The 17,207-nt window shown below is 39.3% G+C and overlaps 1 protein-coding gene across 5 annotated transcripts in view; it reads left to right on the forward strand.

The window, feature by feature from the left end:
* Window positions 1-17,207, forward strand: part of LOC121283361 (src substrate protein p85-like) — an 83,627-nt gene that overhangs the window by 52,127 nt on the left and 14,293 nt on the right. For 3 of the 5 annotated variants that reach the window (XM_041197848.1, XM_041197849.1, XM_041197851.1), the window contains 4 exons: window positions 1,809-1,919; window positions 3,374-3,429; window positions 7,374-7,443; window positions 7,759-7,907. In XM_041197848.1, the coding sequence (XP_041053782.1) occupies window positions 1,809-1,919; window positions 3,374-3,429; window positions 7,374-7,443; window positions 7,759-7,907 (386 nt within the window). The remainder of the gene's footprint in view (window positions 1-1,808; window positions 1,920-3,373; window positions 3,430-7,373; window positions 7,444-7,758; window positions 7,908-17,207) is intronic. The other 2 variants (XM_041197850.1, XM_041197852.1) reach the window with 1 other exon arrangement.

Below are 17,207 nucleotides of genomic sequence, written 5' to 3' on the forward strand. Positions count from 1 at the left end.
CGTGCAATTGCTATAGGTGTGGACTGCAAAGAGTTGTCTCGATCTGTTAAATCAGGATTTGTCAGTGTCCTCTTAAGTTAAATAGGTAGGAGACCGATTTTTTGATTTGAGGCTGATGCGAAATGAAAAGATTAATGGACACCGTTCTGAAATATTGCTTTTTATTTGTATGATATTCTTGCTCATATGTACCAGAAGGATGACTTTTTTCTTTTTATTGAAAAAAAGCAAGTTTGCAAATCATATGTAATTTAATATTTGTATTGATACCACTCAAGAATTGTTATTTCTAACTCACAACTGTAATGGCACAGCAGGTGGTAAATGCTGAGCTGGTCAAATCCCAGAGGGAAACTTGAAACAGCTGCCACAACTGTTTGCAATTTGTACTTTATTTCGAGGTGTGTGCCTTTAAATTCAGTAGTAATCAGCCCACCAAGACTTAAAGGTTTTTACAAAACTAAATTGAACATTTATTAATGTAGGAAAAAGGATTTTAAACACACAAATCCGCAAATTATGACTATAATAACTCCTAATTAATCTAGCTCCCAGTTACACCCCCGTTAAGGTGACAATAAAGCAAGATAGATTTCAACAGGCACAGGCAAAGCACACAATACCCTCGGCAGGAATGTTCAGGATTTGTCAGTGTCCTCTTAAGTTAAATAGGAAGGAGACCAATTTTTTGATTTGAGGCTGATGCGAAATGAAAAAATTAATGGACACCGTTCTGAAATATTGCTTTTTATTTGTATGATAGCTTGCTCATATGTACCAGAAGGATAATGTTTTTCTTTTTATTTATTTTTGAAAAAATTTTATTGTTCATAATGAGTTTTCGTAGCTTCGGTTCCTGGAGACAGCAGCTTGACGTATAGAAGCTGAAAGCTTTTCACACTTGTTAAGTCTTAGAATGCCTTCTCCTTACACACCACCTCATCTCCTTTTTGCAGGTTTCTTCCTTTTTAATGTAAATTTCATTGTCTCAGTGTGTCTTTGTAATTTTACTTTTTCCATAATATAAATCTTCCATAGTATTCATATTATCAGTAATCTTTGGAAAAATAAACACACTGTTTGGCTTAGCTTTTGTTGGCTAGTTGTAACACCTTTACCATCTCTTTGAAATTCACTCTGGTTTATCTAAAAATGCCAATGTTCCTCACAGCTCAGATTCTGAAGCTTCAGCCATGTTTATGTATTTAGTATTTCATACCTACCCGTCTTCTGATAACTCAAAAGCTCCAGACTAGTTGTCTGCAATTCAATTAACCAACGCCCCCCACCACCCCCCCCACATCCACACACACACAAACTAATCCAAACCCCACCGTTAACCTACCTTTACAATAAATCACAATATTATGAAAACTATAATATTTTCATGACACAATTTCTATTGGTGTTGGGTTTCATTGGCATTTGAAAGGGTTTCTGCAACTTTCTATCCAATGGGGAAAAGGAACTTGTTTGTGTTGCTGATCTTTAACCACCTAATCATGTTGGTGTTGGCTCGTTGTCTTGGGCACTGGGTTAAAGCTACATCCAAAACAGCTTGGTTAGAACTAACTGGTATTTACAGTTAACACCGTTTAACAAGAATCCAATTGTTCTTAACAAAAAAACTCACTAAATTGTGTTGCGTTTTGAAGTAGTTTGTTTTTACAGTTTGTTTGTACGATATCTTACTGTTGGCTTTTTTTTGTCTTTTTTTTTGTTTTATAAACGTATTACATGCCTGACCTAACCTGGCTTGTTTTGTTTTCTTGTCGTCGTCTTTGTCTTGGTTGCATGTGTATTTGCAGACTATAAGAGAGGTTTCGGCGGGAAATATGGTGTTGAGACAGAAAACCAGGACAAATCTGCGGTGGGGTTCGATTACAAGGAAAAGCTGGCCAAGCACGAGTCTCAACAAGGCAGAGTCTGATGCCAGGCCCCACTCTGGTTTCTTAAGATGCATTAAATTTAAGCACAGACCCTTTCAGCGGCTTACTTTTTTAAAAAATGTTTTGCAATGGGTATTAAAAGCGGCTTTCTCCCCAAGTTTCTTCCCGTCTCTCTTGGAAACAGCGGCTCATCCTTAGGGGTCTGTAAGTGGCAGAGAAAGTCTGTTGCCTTTTCCCCACGAGGTCCCCTTCTCTTTGTGTCAGACATAGGCTGGCTACAAGCTTCTGAGAGCTGTCCAATTTTCTCCTCCAGTGCCTAGATACAGCGTTCTCCCAACAGCTCTTGATGGACATCGACCCAGCAGCAAGCAGCCTGCCATCCCCCATGCCCTATTCTGCCTTCCTCAGCTGACATCATTGAATGTGGTGTTTTCAATACATGGGATCTCGTACCACAGCAAAAATTTCATAAAAGTTTCAGACTGCAGTCTCAAAATGAAGTCTGACTTGTGGCTGCTTTTGTTGTGTTCTAGTAAAGCACACTGAGATGTTACAGTTTTAGATCTGATCTTCAGCTGGCAGTGAATGTTTACTTAAATGCCAAACACTTAAGATTATCCCAATTAATACTCTTGATTTGAATCCCCAATTCAACGTTATGCATAAAGGCCATTGAGTGACATCTTCCTCGTGATCAGATGTATAGAAATATTGGCCACATGCTCCAGGTAGCCAAACCACAAGTAAATAAACTATCAAGATGGCTAATCTAAATGTCCACACTTTAGGCAGTGTCTCTCTACAGGTGACCTGACTCCTGGGGAAACACATTACAGCAGTGCTCTAGACTGCATTCACTTTACAGTTGAAGTGATGGTATCAGGGGTTACACACAACATCACTCCAAAGCAGCCCAGTTTTATTTGGGGGAGAAGAGGTTGGAAAAGAGTGTTCTGGAACTGGGACAGATGGAGAATGATGTTTCCTGGATTATCCAGTTATTTCCTGACCTCAGGCCAAATGGGGCATAAGGGTAATATTTCAGCTAAGTGCGTCGAAGGTCTGTGCTGCAAACTGGTGCATTTATTTGTTATTGTCCTGTCTGATCTGTAGACTTTATTTCTGCTTGTACATTTACCTCAATCAAGCCGATCACCTCTCTTGCCTGAAAGACTGGCTTTAGCATGCCTGAAGTAGTCAGGTCATTCATTCCAGCATCTCATTTACTTTCTTGTTACAAACTCTGCTTATCAGATTCCAAAGGCGCAAAAACAAAATGCCAAAAATAGTAACCTGCGTCTGTGTAATTTTCCTCTTCCTCCTGACAAATCTAATTGAGCCTAATCCAATCTTGGCTGTCAGTTAAAATGACAGGCTTTTTGTATTCAGTTTGGCTGCCTTCATTGAATGCTGCATGGTCATTCTGCTCTCACCTGCATATCTTTCTCCCAGCTGAAACTTACACTCTCAACCTCCTATTTCAGACTATTCAAAGGGATTTGGTGGCAAATATGGAGTTCAAAAAGACCGAATGGATAAGGTGAGTGTTTTTTAATATATTTTTGTATTCATGGGATGTGGGTGTCACTGGCTGGGCCAGATTTGTTGCCCATCCCTAATTGCCCTTGAGAAGGTGGTGGTGAGCCGCTGCCTTGAACCGCTGCGGTCCATCTGCTGCAGGTACACCCACAGTGCTGTTAGGGAGGGAATTCCAGGATTTTGACAGTGAAGAAACAGCTTTGTCGTCCCAAGTCAGGATGATGTGAGGCTTGGAGGGGAGCCTACAAGTGGTGGTGTTCCCATGCATCTGCCGTACTTAACTTTCAAGGTGGTAGAGGCTGCAGGTTTGAATAGCGCTGTCGAAGGAGCCTTGGTGAGTTGCTGCAGTGCATCATGTAAATGGTACACACTGCACCACAATCTGTTGGTGATGGGGGGAGTGAATGTTTAAGGTGGTGGATGAGGTGCCAATCAAGTGGAGTGCTTTGTCCTGGTTGGTGTTGAGCTTCTTGAGTTTTGTTGGAGTTGCACTCATCCAGGCAAGTGGGGAGTGTTCCATCACACTCCTCACTTGTGTCTTGCAGATGGTGGACGGGCTTTGGGGAGTAAGGAGGTGAGTTACTCGCTGAAGAATTCCCAGCCTCTGACCTGCTCTTGTAGCCACAAGACTGCAAGGAACTATTTTTTTTATATGTATAATCCACACAGCTACTTACACAAACTTACAATCAATTACGGACAAGACAAGACATTCTTATTCATCAGTCCTGTCCCAAACAAATTGTGATAACTTTTGCATTGTAATATAGACGCCTTCCATCCCACTGAAAACTGCGATATTCTGGAAAAGGGGGAAAAAAATAGAATGGCTTCCCTCTGCTGTAACCATTTGGCCCCTCATATCTGTGCTGGCTATCCAAAGGAACAGGCTAACGAATGTCACTCCCTGGTCTTCTCCCTGTAGCCCGCACATTCTTCCTTCTCAGGTAATAATCCAATTTCCTCTTGAATGCCTCGATTGAACCTGCCTCCAACGCACTTCATTGGTGCATTTCAGATCCCAACCACTCGCTGCCTGAAAAAGTTTTTCCTCATATCTCCATTATTGCTTTCACCAATTACCTTAAACCTGTGCCCTCTAGTTCTCAATCGTTCCCCCGATGGGAACAGTTTCTTCTTATCTGCTCTGTCTAACCCTTCATGGTTTTGAATTAATTATTAAATCAATTTTGTTATTAAATAATCTGTCAACCTTCTCCAAGGAAAACAGTTCCAACCTTTCCAGTCTATCTAGATAACTGAAGTTCCTCATCCCTGAAACCATTTTTGTGAATCCTTTCTACTCTCTCTCTAATGCCTTCACATCTTTCTGAAAATGTGGTGCCCAGAATTGGACATAATACCCCAATTGAGGCCAAACCAGTGTTTTATATAAGTTTAACATAACCTGGCTTTTGTACTCTATGCCCTTATTAATAAAGTCTAAGATGCTGTATGCTTTATTAACTCTCTATCTGCCATCTTCAATGATTTATGCACATATATGCCTATATATCCCCCTCCTCCTGAACCCCCTTAGAATTATACCAGATTTTTTTAAAAACAGGCCAATTTGGGAGTGGAAGCATCTGGGAAATTCCTCTCTGTGATGTAAACTAGTGCAGGAGATTACCTTGACCCCATTGTTTTGCAGTATCTATATTTTTAAAAAATATAACTTCTTTAATGTTGGAACAGTTTATCTGTGATATCTTGCAGCTGAACTTGTGGATGGATGGTGATTTTAGAATAAGAAGAGATGGTAAACGTTAAGATTCTTTAACATGCAAGTGAAGATTGTATGGATAAAGGCAAAACGCTGCGGATGCTGGAAATCTGAAACAAAAACAGAAAATGTTGGGAAAACACAGCAAGTCTAGCAGCAGCTGTGGAGAGAAAAACAGAGTTAATATTTCGAGTCTGCATGACCCTTCTTCAGAGCTCTGAAGAAGGGTCATATGGACTTGAAATGTTAACTGTTTCTCTCTCTACGGATGCTGCTAGACCTGCTGAGTTTTATAAGCATTTTCTGATTTTGTTGAAGATGTATGGAGTTGAACATGTGAACCTAATAGAACTATAGAAATTTAAAGCACTGGAGCAGGCTATTTGGGCCATCGTGCCGATGCTCAGAGTGAGAGGATGGGAGGCAAATGCAGTTTTATATGGATAAATATTAAAACAATATAAATATAACATAAAGCAATCTCACATTCAATTCAATTAGATGCAGATGGCATTTGGCCATGTTAGGGTATCCTGCTATAGAAGGAATGCTACAGCTGTTGTCAACTCTAATCTTATTTTCTCTACATTCCCTTTTACTAGTTTGCTTTCTCAAGTACTTTTTAAAATCTCTTTAAATGTTACAATAGTCATTTGTGGTAATGAATTCCATATCGCTTTAATATTGCTGAGTTTAAATCTCCAGTTGTTGAGTCCCCACCATTGAAAATAATCTCTCTTTTTAATGCTTTCAGTTCTAATAACCAGCTTCAGTGCATTGAGCAACAGTCTTTCGGATCCCTTATCTCTAGTTTCTTCCGAGAGAACCTACACTGCACCTTTTTTCAATGGCTGTCAGTTTGATATTAAAATATAAAAAGCCTCTGCACCCCTCTCTTTGCTTCCCTCCTTTAAGATGTTCCTTAAAACCTATCCCATTGTCCAAGCTTCTAGTCATCTGCACTAGTTTCTCATAGTCATTTACCACACAGAAGGAGGCCATTTGACCCATCAAGTATGCTGGCTCTCTGTACAGCAATGCAGTCAGTCCTTTTCCCCCGCTCTACCCTGTGGCCCTGCAAGTTTATTTCGTTCAGATGTCCATCCAATTTCCTTTTGAAATTGTTGATCTCTACTTCCTCCACCCTCATGACACCACCTCCCCCAAGTTCCAGGTCATTACCAGTCACCGTGCAAAAAAAGTTCTTGCTCACTTTTCCCCTTCATTTCTTGCCCCAAACCCTTGTACTGTCAGGTAATGGGAATACATTTTCCTTGTCTACTTTATTCAAACCTGTCATAATCTTTTACGCCTCTATCAAACCTCCCTCAATCTTCTTTGCTTCAAGGAGAACAACCCCCTAGTTTCTCTAACCTAACCTTGTAATTCAAATCCCCATCTCTGGAAGCATTCTGGAAATAAATCTCCTCATATGGCTTGATATCTTAGTTTATTTTATAATGCCCTTGTGAAGTGCCTTGGGTGCTTTGTTATGTTAAAATTGCGATAAAAATGTAAGTTGTCATGCTCCCTGAATGTGCATGAGATAATCACAAGTGATTAACAAAGAAAAGAGATTTCCATTTTCTTGGTTTCCAAGTTGAAAGTCATCAAAAGTAGATTTAATGTTTACATCTATCTACATTTTATTTTTCTTTCTCTCCCACTTCCATTTCACTTTTGCTTTTCCCTCTGCCCCCTCACTGTCTAGACTCTGAAACAGTGACCAGTGTTCAGGAAAATAGTGACCGAAATAGACTTAGCACACTTTTGCGCCCAATGGGAGCTTTTGGAAACTGCTTTAATGTATCTGCTTTTGGATATGGGAGCATCTCCATGGAGATCCTTCTAAATAAATCCTAGGCACCTAATAGATGCTTTCATGTTCGTTTCTGATTAGAATTCCCAGCTTTTGCCAGGAAACTGTTCTAAGCGTTGTGATGAATGCTATCCTCTGTAAAACTGCAACAGTTTTCTGTTTGATACTTCTGAGTCTGCTAATATTTATACCAAATCCGTATTATTTTTGTCTGCTATAAATTAAGAAGGCCAGCTTTTTCCGACCGAGTGCCTCAAACAAGGTGCCTGGTGACATTATTAAAAACTCCTAGCTGACGCACAGCTAGAGAGAGAATGTCATTGAAAAGGCAGCAATAACAAATGAGGGCATTAACAGTATTGAGGAAAGCTGTTTCCAACGCCTGACTTCTTGATTACAGAGTGCAGCGTCCTTTGATGATATTGAGCGGTTGGCACCAGCTTATCAGAAGACTAAGCCAGTGGAAGCTGGTATGTATGAACTTCAAGGAATAATTATGATTCTGTTCACCCATTTTGTGCAGTCTGTTGCTGAAGTCGCGACTTCCTTGTGAATTATTCTCCCAATCCCATCTAATTACCAAATTTCTTTTACTGATTATGGAGACATTTACCCCTGTCCAGCTTGTGTGGCAGGTGATTGATTTTAAGTGTAATGATTCATTTTATTTTTAAATCCTTGGAACCTCCTACTCTGAGTGGGACCAATTCCTCACTGTGGTTTGGTGCTGCGGGAGGGAAGTTGCCACAGCTTCATGACTTTAGTTCATTCTCTTCATTTTGCAGCCAGTGCAAGTGCGAGCAGCATCCGTTCCAAGTTTGAGAACATAGCCAAAGCGAAAGAGGAGGAGGATAGAAAGAAGGCTGAAGAAGAGAGAGCTCGCCGTCGCGCCAGTGAGAAGCTAGAGCAGGAGGAAGCCAAGAGGAAATTGGAGGTTGGTGGAGAATCTTCAGTGCTAAAGGCTTGCCTTTCTAAGTTATAATGCAGTATAAACTTATGATTTAGGGTGTACTATTGCAAGTCTTATTACTGTCGCAGGAGTGGCACCTGATCAATGATTCTGATGTTCCAGCTTTTTAAAACCCAGAAATGTGACAAACCCAGGGCTGTTCAAATGTATGACCAGCTCTTCCTGTATGTGAACTTGCTATGCAATGAACAGCGTCCCTCTGTCCTGATGCATTTACTCTTTGTTTGACTGCAGCTATCTTCTTCCGCAGAGAGGAGGGTCTCTGCCAGTGGAGCTGGGGGTGAAATGTGTCTGAGCTTCAGGGAGATGATTGGTAGTGAAGCATCACAGTGTCATGTTGGTGGCTGGGTTTTGGTGTCTCACACTTGGTGTCCTGCTGTTGCTTTTGGTTGCAGTTGGAGCACCCATCTGGTATTTAAAACAAAGACTTGCATTTATATAGCACTTTTCACAACCTTAGGATGTTCCAAGGCACTTTGCAATAAATGAAGTATTTTTGAAGTCTAGCCATTGCTGCAATGTAGGAACCATCACAGCCAATTTGCACACAGCAAGCTCCCACAAACAGCAATAAGCAAATGACCAGATCACCTTGGTGATGGTGGCTGAGGGGCAAATATCAGCTAGGGAGAACTCCCCTGCTCTTCAAATAGGACATAGAAATAAGCATTGACCAGGTGACCATTCCTGCTTTGTACTTGGTAACTGAGTGCAGCCAAAGTGATGACAGGAGTCAAGTTATTAACTTCATGGAATGTACTGGGTGCAGTTATGGAATTTGTTTGGTTTCCTTGCTCTGTGGCAATAGCTTTGTGGGCACTTAAAGAAAGACTAGCAGTTCTGTAGCACCTCAGGGCACCCCAAAGCACTTTACAGTCAATGGAATACTTTTGAAGGGTTGGCTCTGTTATAATGCAGAAAGCACAGCGGCCAATTTGCACACAGCAATCTTCCACAAACAACAATGTGATAATGACCAGATAGTCTGTGTTTAGGTGCTGGTAAGTCAGTATTCTGCATTGTGAAGATGGATATGATCTTTTTTAATATTTTTGGGCATATGGTGGTATTCTGTAAAGTGTGTGCACGCAAGGTTCATAGGGAGCTGTTGTCAAGTAGTTTACCTGCAACTGAAGTCTTATTACTTTCAGCTGTGACACAAGTTTCAGGCGTCCCCTCCTCTAACTTTAAATTCTGAGTAAGTACTTTGACCGTATCAGCCTTATGAAATTCTGCTTTTATTTCTATCTGCACTTCATCTGCTAACTCCCTCAGCCAAGTTTTAGTCAAAGAATTCAAAAACTCCACAGTCACATCTTCCACTCCCAGAAAAGTCTTAGCAACTACCAAGAGCCATTTTACAGACCAACCTCTTTAAAAACCTTCAACACAAAACTCCTGAATTCAGTACTCGTATCCTTTAAATTCACAAATCCAAATTTAATCAAGGAATTTTAAATCCTGGACAAGGCCCCAAATTTGTTACAACTGCAGCCGATGCTATTGGCTGAGCAAGTCAAATTCCATAGGGAAACTTGTCTTACTGAGCAAAACTTTTTTTTTTTGTATTTTGAAAACGTGTGTTCCTGGCCGAGTGGGTTTGGTTTTGGGGGAAATGTTTTGACTCTTTGTTTTCACTGTGTAATTTCAATCTTGTGTGCTTAAGTTTTTTCTTAAATCTTTCAATTTTATAATCCCAGTAACACATTTTAGGATTTTATGCTTCTGGAATCAATAGTTTTTCTCCCCGTTTTCAAAATACAAAAAAAAAAGTTTTGCTCAGTAAGACAAGTTTCCCTATGGAATTTGACTTGCTCAGCCAATAGCATCGGCTGCAGTTGTAACAAATTTGGGGCCTTGTCCAGGATTTAAAATTCCTTGATTAAATTTGGATTTGTGAATTTAAAGGATACGAGTACTGAATTCAGGAGTTTTGTGTTGAAGGTTTTTAAAGAGGTTGGTCTGTAAAATGGCTCTTGGTAGTTGCTAAGACTTTTCTGGGAGTGGAAGATGTGACTGTGGAGTTTTTGAATTCTTTGACTAAAACTTGGCTGAGGGAGTTAGCAGATGAAGTGCAGATAGAAATAAAAGCAGAATTTCATAAGGCTGATACGGTCAAAGTACTTACTCAGAATTTAAAGTTAGAGGAGGGGACGCCTGAAACTTGTGTCACAGCTGAAAGTAATAAGACTTCAGTTGCAGGTGAAGCAGCCTTGATATAGAAAGATGCTTGGCCTAAATAGCCAAGTGGTTATGGTACTGGGTTTGTAACCCCAAGATCAAGAGTTCAAATCTCACAATGGCAAACTATGAAACAATGTAACTTCATCTGAAACAGATGGAAACAGGTTTACTCAAAAGAGTATCAAGAGTTCAAATCTCTCAAAGGCAAACTATGAAACAACGTAACTTCATCTGAAACAGATGGAAACCGGTTTGTACTCGAAAGAGTTTGATACAGAAAGAGATGGGGAAAGGCAGAAACTTGAATTGGAAGAAAAAGAAAGAAATGGAAAAAAGAACTTGAAAAAGAAGAGGACATATTAAAGTAAATTTAAAAATTTAAAAAAGCTTGCATGGGGAAAAAGAGGAGTAAGAAAAAGAAAAGAAAGATTGCAAGAAATAGAAACGCGAAAGCTTGAACTTCAACTGTTAGCAATTGAGGAAAAAGATAGAGAGCTTCAAGGAGACAAAGAAGCCAGACAGTATGATTTGTCTAAAATGAAGCATAGAATAAAGGAGGAAAGGAGAGATAGCGATTCTGATGGTGACTTTGATTCCTTTGAGGAATTTGATTTAACTAAAAATCTTTGGTTAATGCCTAAATTTAAAGTTGAAAGAGATTTCACCTCGTTTGAAAAGGTAAGCTATAAAACTGAATTGGTCAAGCGATTCTTCTACTATAACGTTAGTGTTTTGTCAGGCACAACAATGAATGTGTATGCTAGTTTATCACAGAAGCAATCTGCAGACCACAAGGTAGTTAAAGCAGCAAAGCTAAATGCTTTGGAGCTTGTCCCCAAAGCTTATCAATTGAAATGTGTTCATGTAAAACAAATGATTAAGGAAGATACCTAATCAGACATTTGTAGAGTTTGCAAGAGAAAAAGAAACTGTCTGGGATCAGTGGTTTAGGGCATTAAAGTTAGAAAAGACTTTTGAAAATGTAAGATAAATTATGATTATGGAAGAATTTAGAAATAGTATTCTAGTAACTTCATGACATATTTAGGTGAAAGTCAAAGTAAAAAGATCAGGGAAGCTACTGATTTAGCCGCTACTTATGATAATTCATGCAGACATTTGAGTGTAGGAAAAGGACCATATGGGAGTCAGCAAAGGAATTGGAGGTATAGAAAACCTAGCAATGGTAAAAGTGTTAGTAACAAGGAGCCAGTTGAAGGACACCAGTCTGTTAAAGATGGAAAGGTAGGAGGCAAAGGTGGAGGAAGAAAAGAAGTACGTTACCATTGTAACAAGGCTGCCCATGCAAGATCAAATTGTTGGAAGATAAATGGGAAATGGATTGCAGCGATAGGAACTCGAGAGCGTTCTGTAAGTGAAAGTGCAGTGGACTCTGAGACTCAAATGCAAGTCGGACCAGTAGCCTTTGTTCAGGTGAAAAAGAGTCAGTATTAGCCACAGAGGTGGGAATGTGTTTACAACCTACCCAAGGAAGTTCTAAAGGACAAGTTAGAGGCATTTCATGATTTTATATGCAAAGGGAAAGTATATCCATGTGTTCTGGGAAGAGCAGGAAAGACTGTTAAGCCATTAATGTTATGGGATAGTGCCATATTCTGTCCAGAAGGGTTATTGCAGGGAAAAGTGTTAGTGGAATTCATGGAGGGTTCAAGCTTATTTTGTTATGCAAAGTAAATTTAGTGATTTCAAAACAGGAGAGGTGATTGTTGGAGTGGTGGAGAAATTGCCTATTGCAGGGGTTCAATTTATTCTAGAAAATCATATGGCTGGATCGCAAATATTGACTATGCCTACTGTTGTAGAGGAACCTGTTGAAATTCAATCATCAGAGGTTTTACAATAAAGCTGTACCCTGGATTGTTTCCAGATTTTGTGGTACTGAGGTCACAGAGACGCAAACTTAAACTGGGAGAGGAAGAATCTAAAAGGCAGGGGGAGGATACTGAATCTTAGTTGGCTGGATCAATCTTTGAAAAGATTACTCAGGAATACAAGTTTAGAGAGGATGAGGTTGAGGTGTTTAGTTTTTTGAAGTTAGAGTTACAGCAGGATCCAGACTTAAAGCGGTTATACCAGACAGCTTATTCGGAACCAGAAGCAGAATATATTCCAAAGTGTTATTCCGTTAAGAGCAATGTGTTAATGAGGAAGTGGAGACCGCCTCATGTTTTGGCAGATGAAAAGTGACTGATAGTGTACCAAGTAGTGATACCATCTAGTGCACCAAGTAGTGATACCATCTGGGTACCAGAATGAAATTTTGCAAGTAGCTCATGAAATCCCAGTGGCTACACATTTAGGAACTGGAAAAACTTGAGAGCTAAAATACAAAAACATTTCTGTTGGCCTAGACTACATAAAGATGTAGTTAAATTCTGTCAAACATGCCACACATGTCAAATGATAGGAAAACCTCAAGCAGTAATTAAATCTGCACCTTTAATTCAATTCCAGCATTTGAGGAACCTTTTGACAGGGTGTTGATTGATTGCGTAGGAACCCTCCTTAAGACTAAAATATGAAATCAGTGTTTACTGACAATTATGGATGTGTCCACAAGATTTCCAGAAACAATACCTTTAAGGAATATCAAAGCAAAGGTGATTTATAGAAGAGTTGACCAAATTCTTTTACAAGATATGGGTTACCAAAAGAAATAGTCGGATCAGGGTTAAAATATCATGTCACAGCTATTTAAAGAGATAACGAACAGCCTAGGAATAAAGAAATTTATGTTGTCTGCCTGAATCACCACAAGGTGCTTTAGAAAGGTGGCATCAAACTTTAAAGACTATGATTTGAGCATATAGTCAAAACTACCCACATGATTGAGATGAGGGATTCCCTTCTTGTTGTTTGCCATTAGGGGCATTGCTAATGAGTTAACAGGGTTTGGTCCTTTTGAGTTAATTTATGGTCATGAAGTAAGGGGACCACTCAAACTGATTCAGGAGTCAAAGTTCTGAAACAACTCTCCTGGATTATGTGGTGAAATTCAGAGAGATTGCTTAGGGCATATGCGCTAGTAAGGGAACATTTAAAGATAACTCAGCAAGTGATGAAGGCAAATGCAGATAAAAGGGTAAAGGCTGTTTTGTGGCTGGGGAAAAGGTGTTAGTATTATTTCCAGTCTCAGGTGAACCATTAAAGGCAAGGTTTAGTGGACCTTACCAGATCAGAAAGAGACCGAGTGACGTAAACTATGTAGTGAACACCCCAGATAGAATAAAGAGTCAGCGTGTGTGTCATGTAAACATGCTAAAAGGGTACTTTAATAGAGAGGATAAACAAAAGGAGATACTGGTAGTTGTAGGTAAGGAGGAGGAAACACAAATTGAAGATTCAGAAATTGACCTTCCTCTGATTAAATTGGGCAATGAGTAAGTACTTATGAATCTAAATGTAGTATTAAGTTACCTTCCAGAAAACTGTTGAATTGATTTACAAGAACCGTTGCAGTCACACACAGCAATTTGTGGAAATATACAAATTTGGCTTTGTATGATGTTGACATGGGGGATTCAGTTTCAATAAAGCAGCACCCATATAGATTAAATCCAGTAAAATTGTTCAAGTGTGGAAAGAACTTTAATTTATGCTTGAAAGTGACATCCTAGAGCCCAGTCACAGTAATTGGAGTGCACCCATTATAATGGTGTCAAAATCGGATGGATCACAAAGACTATGTATTGATTACCGCAAAGTAAACACAGTAACTAAGGCTGATTCCTATCCTATTCCACGATTGGAGGATTGTATTGAGAGAGTGGGACAATCAGCGTTTATCACAAAAATTGACTTATCCGAGGATATTGGCAAGTACCCTTATCAGAAAGGGCAAAAGAGATATCGGCTTTTATGACACCGGATAATTTATATCAATGCAGAATAATACCCTTTGGTATGAAAAATGCACCAGCAACATTTCAGAGCCGAACCAGCAAAGTGATTGAAGGGCTAAGCAATTGTGCTGTCTGTATTGATGACATAGTGGTATTCAGTCAATAATGGGAGGAACATCTACAACATTTAAAGGAACTGTTTGACCAACTACAGGAAGCCAATTTGGTTGTAAGTTTGGCTAAAAGTGAATTTGCAAATGCAAACGTTACATATTTAGGCCACACTGGGCATGGTCAAGTGGCCCCATGAGATGCAAAAGTAAAAGCTATTGTAGAGTTCCCAGTGCCTATGACAAAACGGGAAGTTTTGAGAATTCTGTGCATGAATGGATTTTATCGGAAATTCCTGTAGTTGCTCTAACTGACTGAATTATTGGACAAGAACAGGAGATTCCAATGGACGTTGGAGTGTCAGACTGCATTTGACAGTTTGAAAGCTGTCCTAACCACTACAACTGTTCTAGCAATACCTAGTTATACAAAGTGGTATAAAATGGCTGTTGATGCCAATGATGTGGGAGTTGGTGCTGTGTTTATGCAGGAAGATGAACTGGGACTTGAGAAACCAGTGGGGTATTTCCTCGCAGAAGTTGAATGTGCATCAGAAGAAATATTTCTCTATAGAAAGAGAGACTTTAAGTTTGGTTTTAGCTTTGCAGCATTTTGAAGTGCATGTTGCAAACAAATCTTCAGAGACAGTTATATATACAGATCACAATCCTTTGAAGTTTCTAGAAAAGATTTGAGATAAAGATGCCAGACTGTTCGGGTGGCGTTTGTTAATGCAGCAGTTCAATTTAAAAATTATGCATGTGGCTGAACAACAGAATTTAATTACAGATGCTTTATCAAGAGCTTAAATTCAAAAGGACTTCGATATTGGGAAACTGAGAATGAACTGGAATGAACTTTATTCTTACAAAAGAATTGTATATATATAATCATGGTTGATGCATGTAAAAGTGTAATAGTTTTGTATATAGATAAATACAAATATAGAGTAATACAAAGTGGTTTGAGATAATAAAAACATCTTTTTAAAATTATGACGTTTCAATTTTTCTGTTGAGGGAGGTGTGAAGATGAATTTTAAAAAAACTATTTTTGGGAATGCGATGGTATTCTGTAAAGAAGGCTGTGTGTCTGTGTCCATGGGTAATTAAACTGGGGGAAGGTTCAAAGGGACAACTTGTCTATGGGAACTGAGAAATGAAAGGTGAAGATGCTAGATGTATGTATTTGTAATGAGAGGCTATGGTGAAGTTGGAATTACAATAATAGGTTGGATTTTAAAATTTGCCTTAGGTGATCGGTAGGGATTTGACTTTTCAGCTGTTAAATTTCAAAGGGAGTTTAAGGGACTTCTGCAACTTAAAGGTTTTATAAGTAAACAAGGAAAGGTTATTAGATCTTATTTGACCCAAAAGTGGAGGTAATAAGAAAATGATTTTTAAATAAATTTTGGAAATGTTGAGTTCAAAGAGGTGCTTAGGACAATGGAGTCTAAGATGAAAGAGGGACAAAAGGTATTTAAGGGAAGATGTTTAGTTGAGTTGTGTTGGCTGTTTGGGGGAGATGTCCTCAGACCAGCTCTGTGCTGAGAAAAGTTGTGAATTTGAAGCAGCCATCCAGTTTCAAACCAGAAAAGTCTGTTTTCAAAAAACAGCCTGTTTTTGAACTTCCTTTGGATTTCCACAACATTGTGGAGGAGAGAGAGAGAGAGAGAAGCTGTGGCATGCTTTACTAAAGTAGCAGCAGTTTTAGCCTTGGTAACATTACTGGATTTTTATGGTTAAAAAATCTATAAGGGAGCTGTTGCCCAAGTAGTTTACTTGTGTGTTGCGACCAAGTGGGTTTTTTTGGGGAATGTTTTGTAAGATTGTTTTAACCTTGTGTGCTTGTTTTTTTTTCTTGTTAATAAATCTTTTAATTTTAAAACCTTAAAAGTGTTACTGGGGTTCTATGCTTCTAGGATCAGTAGTTTTCACCTTGTTTTCAAAATGCAAAAGACAAGGTTATGATCAGTAAGGCAAGTTTCCCTCTGGGAATTGGCTTGCTCAGCGAATAACATCGGCTGTGGCCATAACTGTGTTGTTTAATCTAACCTGCTGTAGGATGAGCAAATGTCATGTAGTTTATGTGGTTAAAAGGAAAAATAGATAGTTGATGTTGAATGGATCTACTGCCACAATATTTTAATGGGATAATATATTGCTGCTGCCTATCGTCTCCTGGCTTTACAGGAAATCTTATTCAGTGAGACTTTCCTTCAAAAGCTGAGGTGTTTTTTTTTTAAACTTTGTTCCTGGGACAGATGAGCCACCATCTTGAACTACAGCCATCAATGTGATGTATGTACGCCCACAATAATGTTAGGGAGGGGGTTCCAGGATTTTGATCTATGGGCAATGTGGAATGGCGATATACTTCTCAGTCAGGATGCCGTGCCTATCTTAGATAGGAATTTGGAGGTGGTGCTGTTCCCAGGTGCCGTTTGCCCTTCTGGGCAGTGGAGTTTGCGTGATTGGAAGTGTCACAGGCCTGTTGTGTTAGCTGGTACAGTACAGCCCCCTTATTTGTTGTATGGGATATAGAACAGCATCTCCTTTTTTTATCTTTAATAAAGAGAGAGGTATTTTTAAATGTATTTCCATTCATTATTTTATCTCCACCTTTTAGCCCATTTCGATCCCTTCCCCCTACCCCACCCCCACTGGGGCTATCTGTCACTTGCTTGTACTGCTTTCTACTCTTAATGTCACCATTAGCACATTCCATAGCTAATATACTATCATCAACACCCCTTTGTCCTTTTGTCTATGACATCTTTGGCTATCTCACCGATCACTGGCCCTCTATCCAGCTTTACCTATCCCACCCCCCCACAACCAGCTTATATTTCATCTCATTTCTATTTTTCTTAGTTCTGTTGAAGAGTCATGCGGACTTGAAACGTTAACTGTGCTCCGCTCTGCAGATGCTGTCAGACCTGCTGAGTTTTTCCAGCTGTTTTTGTTCTACTTTCATTCATTTGTTCTTCTCAACTTGCCTTTGAGACACCTGCTTGTTCAGATGAATGGAAAAGATGCTGTGGCACTATTTAAACAAGGGCAAGGAGGTCTTCTAGCCAATATTCCTTAAACCAATATCATCTGTA

The sequence above is a fragment of the Carcharodon carcharias genome, chromosome 10, assembly GCF_017639515.1.
Source record: "Carcharodon carcharias isolate sCarCar2 chromosome 10, sCarCar2.pri, whole genome shotgun sequence".
NCBI lineage: Eukaryota > Metazoa > Chordata > Chondrichthyes > Lamniformes > Lamnidae > Carcharodon > Carcharodon carcharias.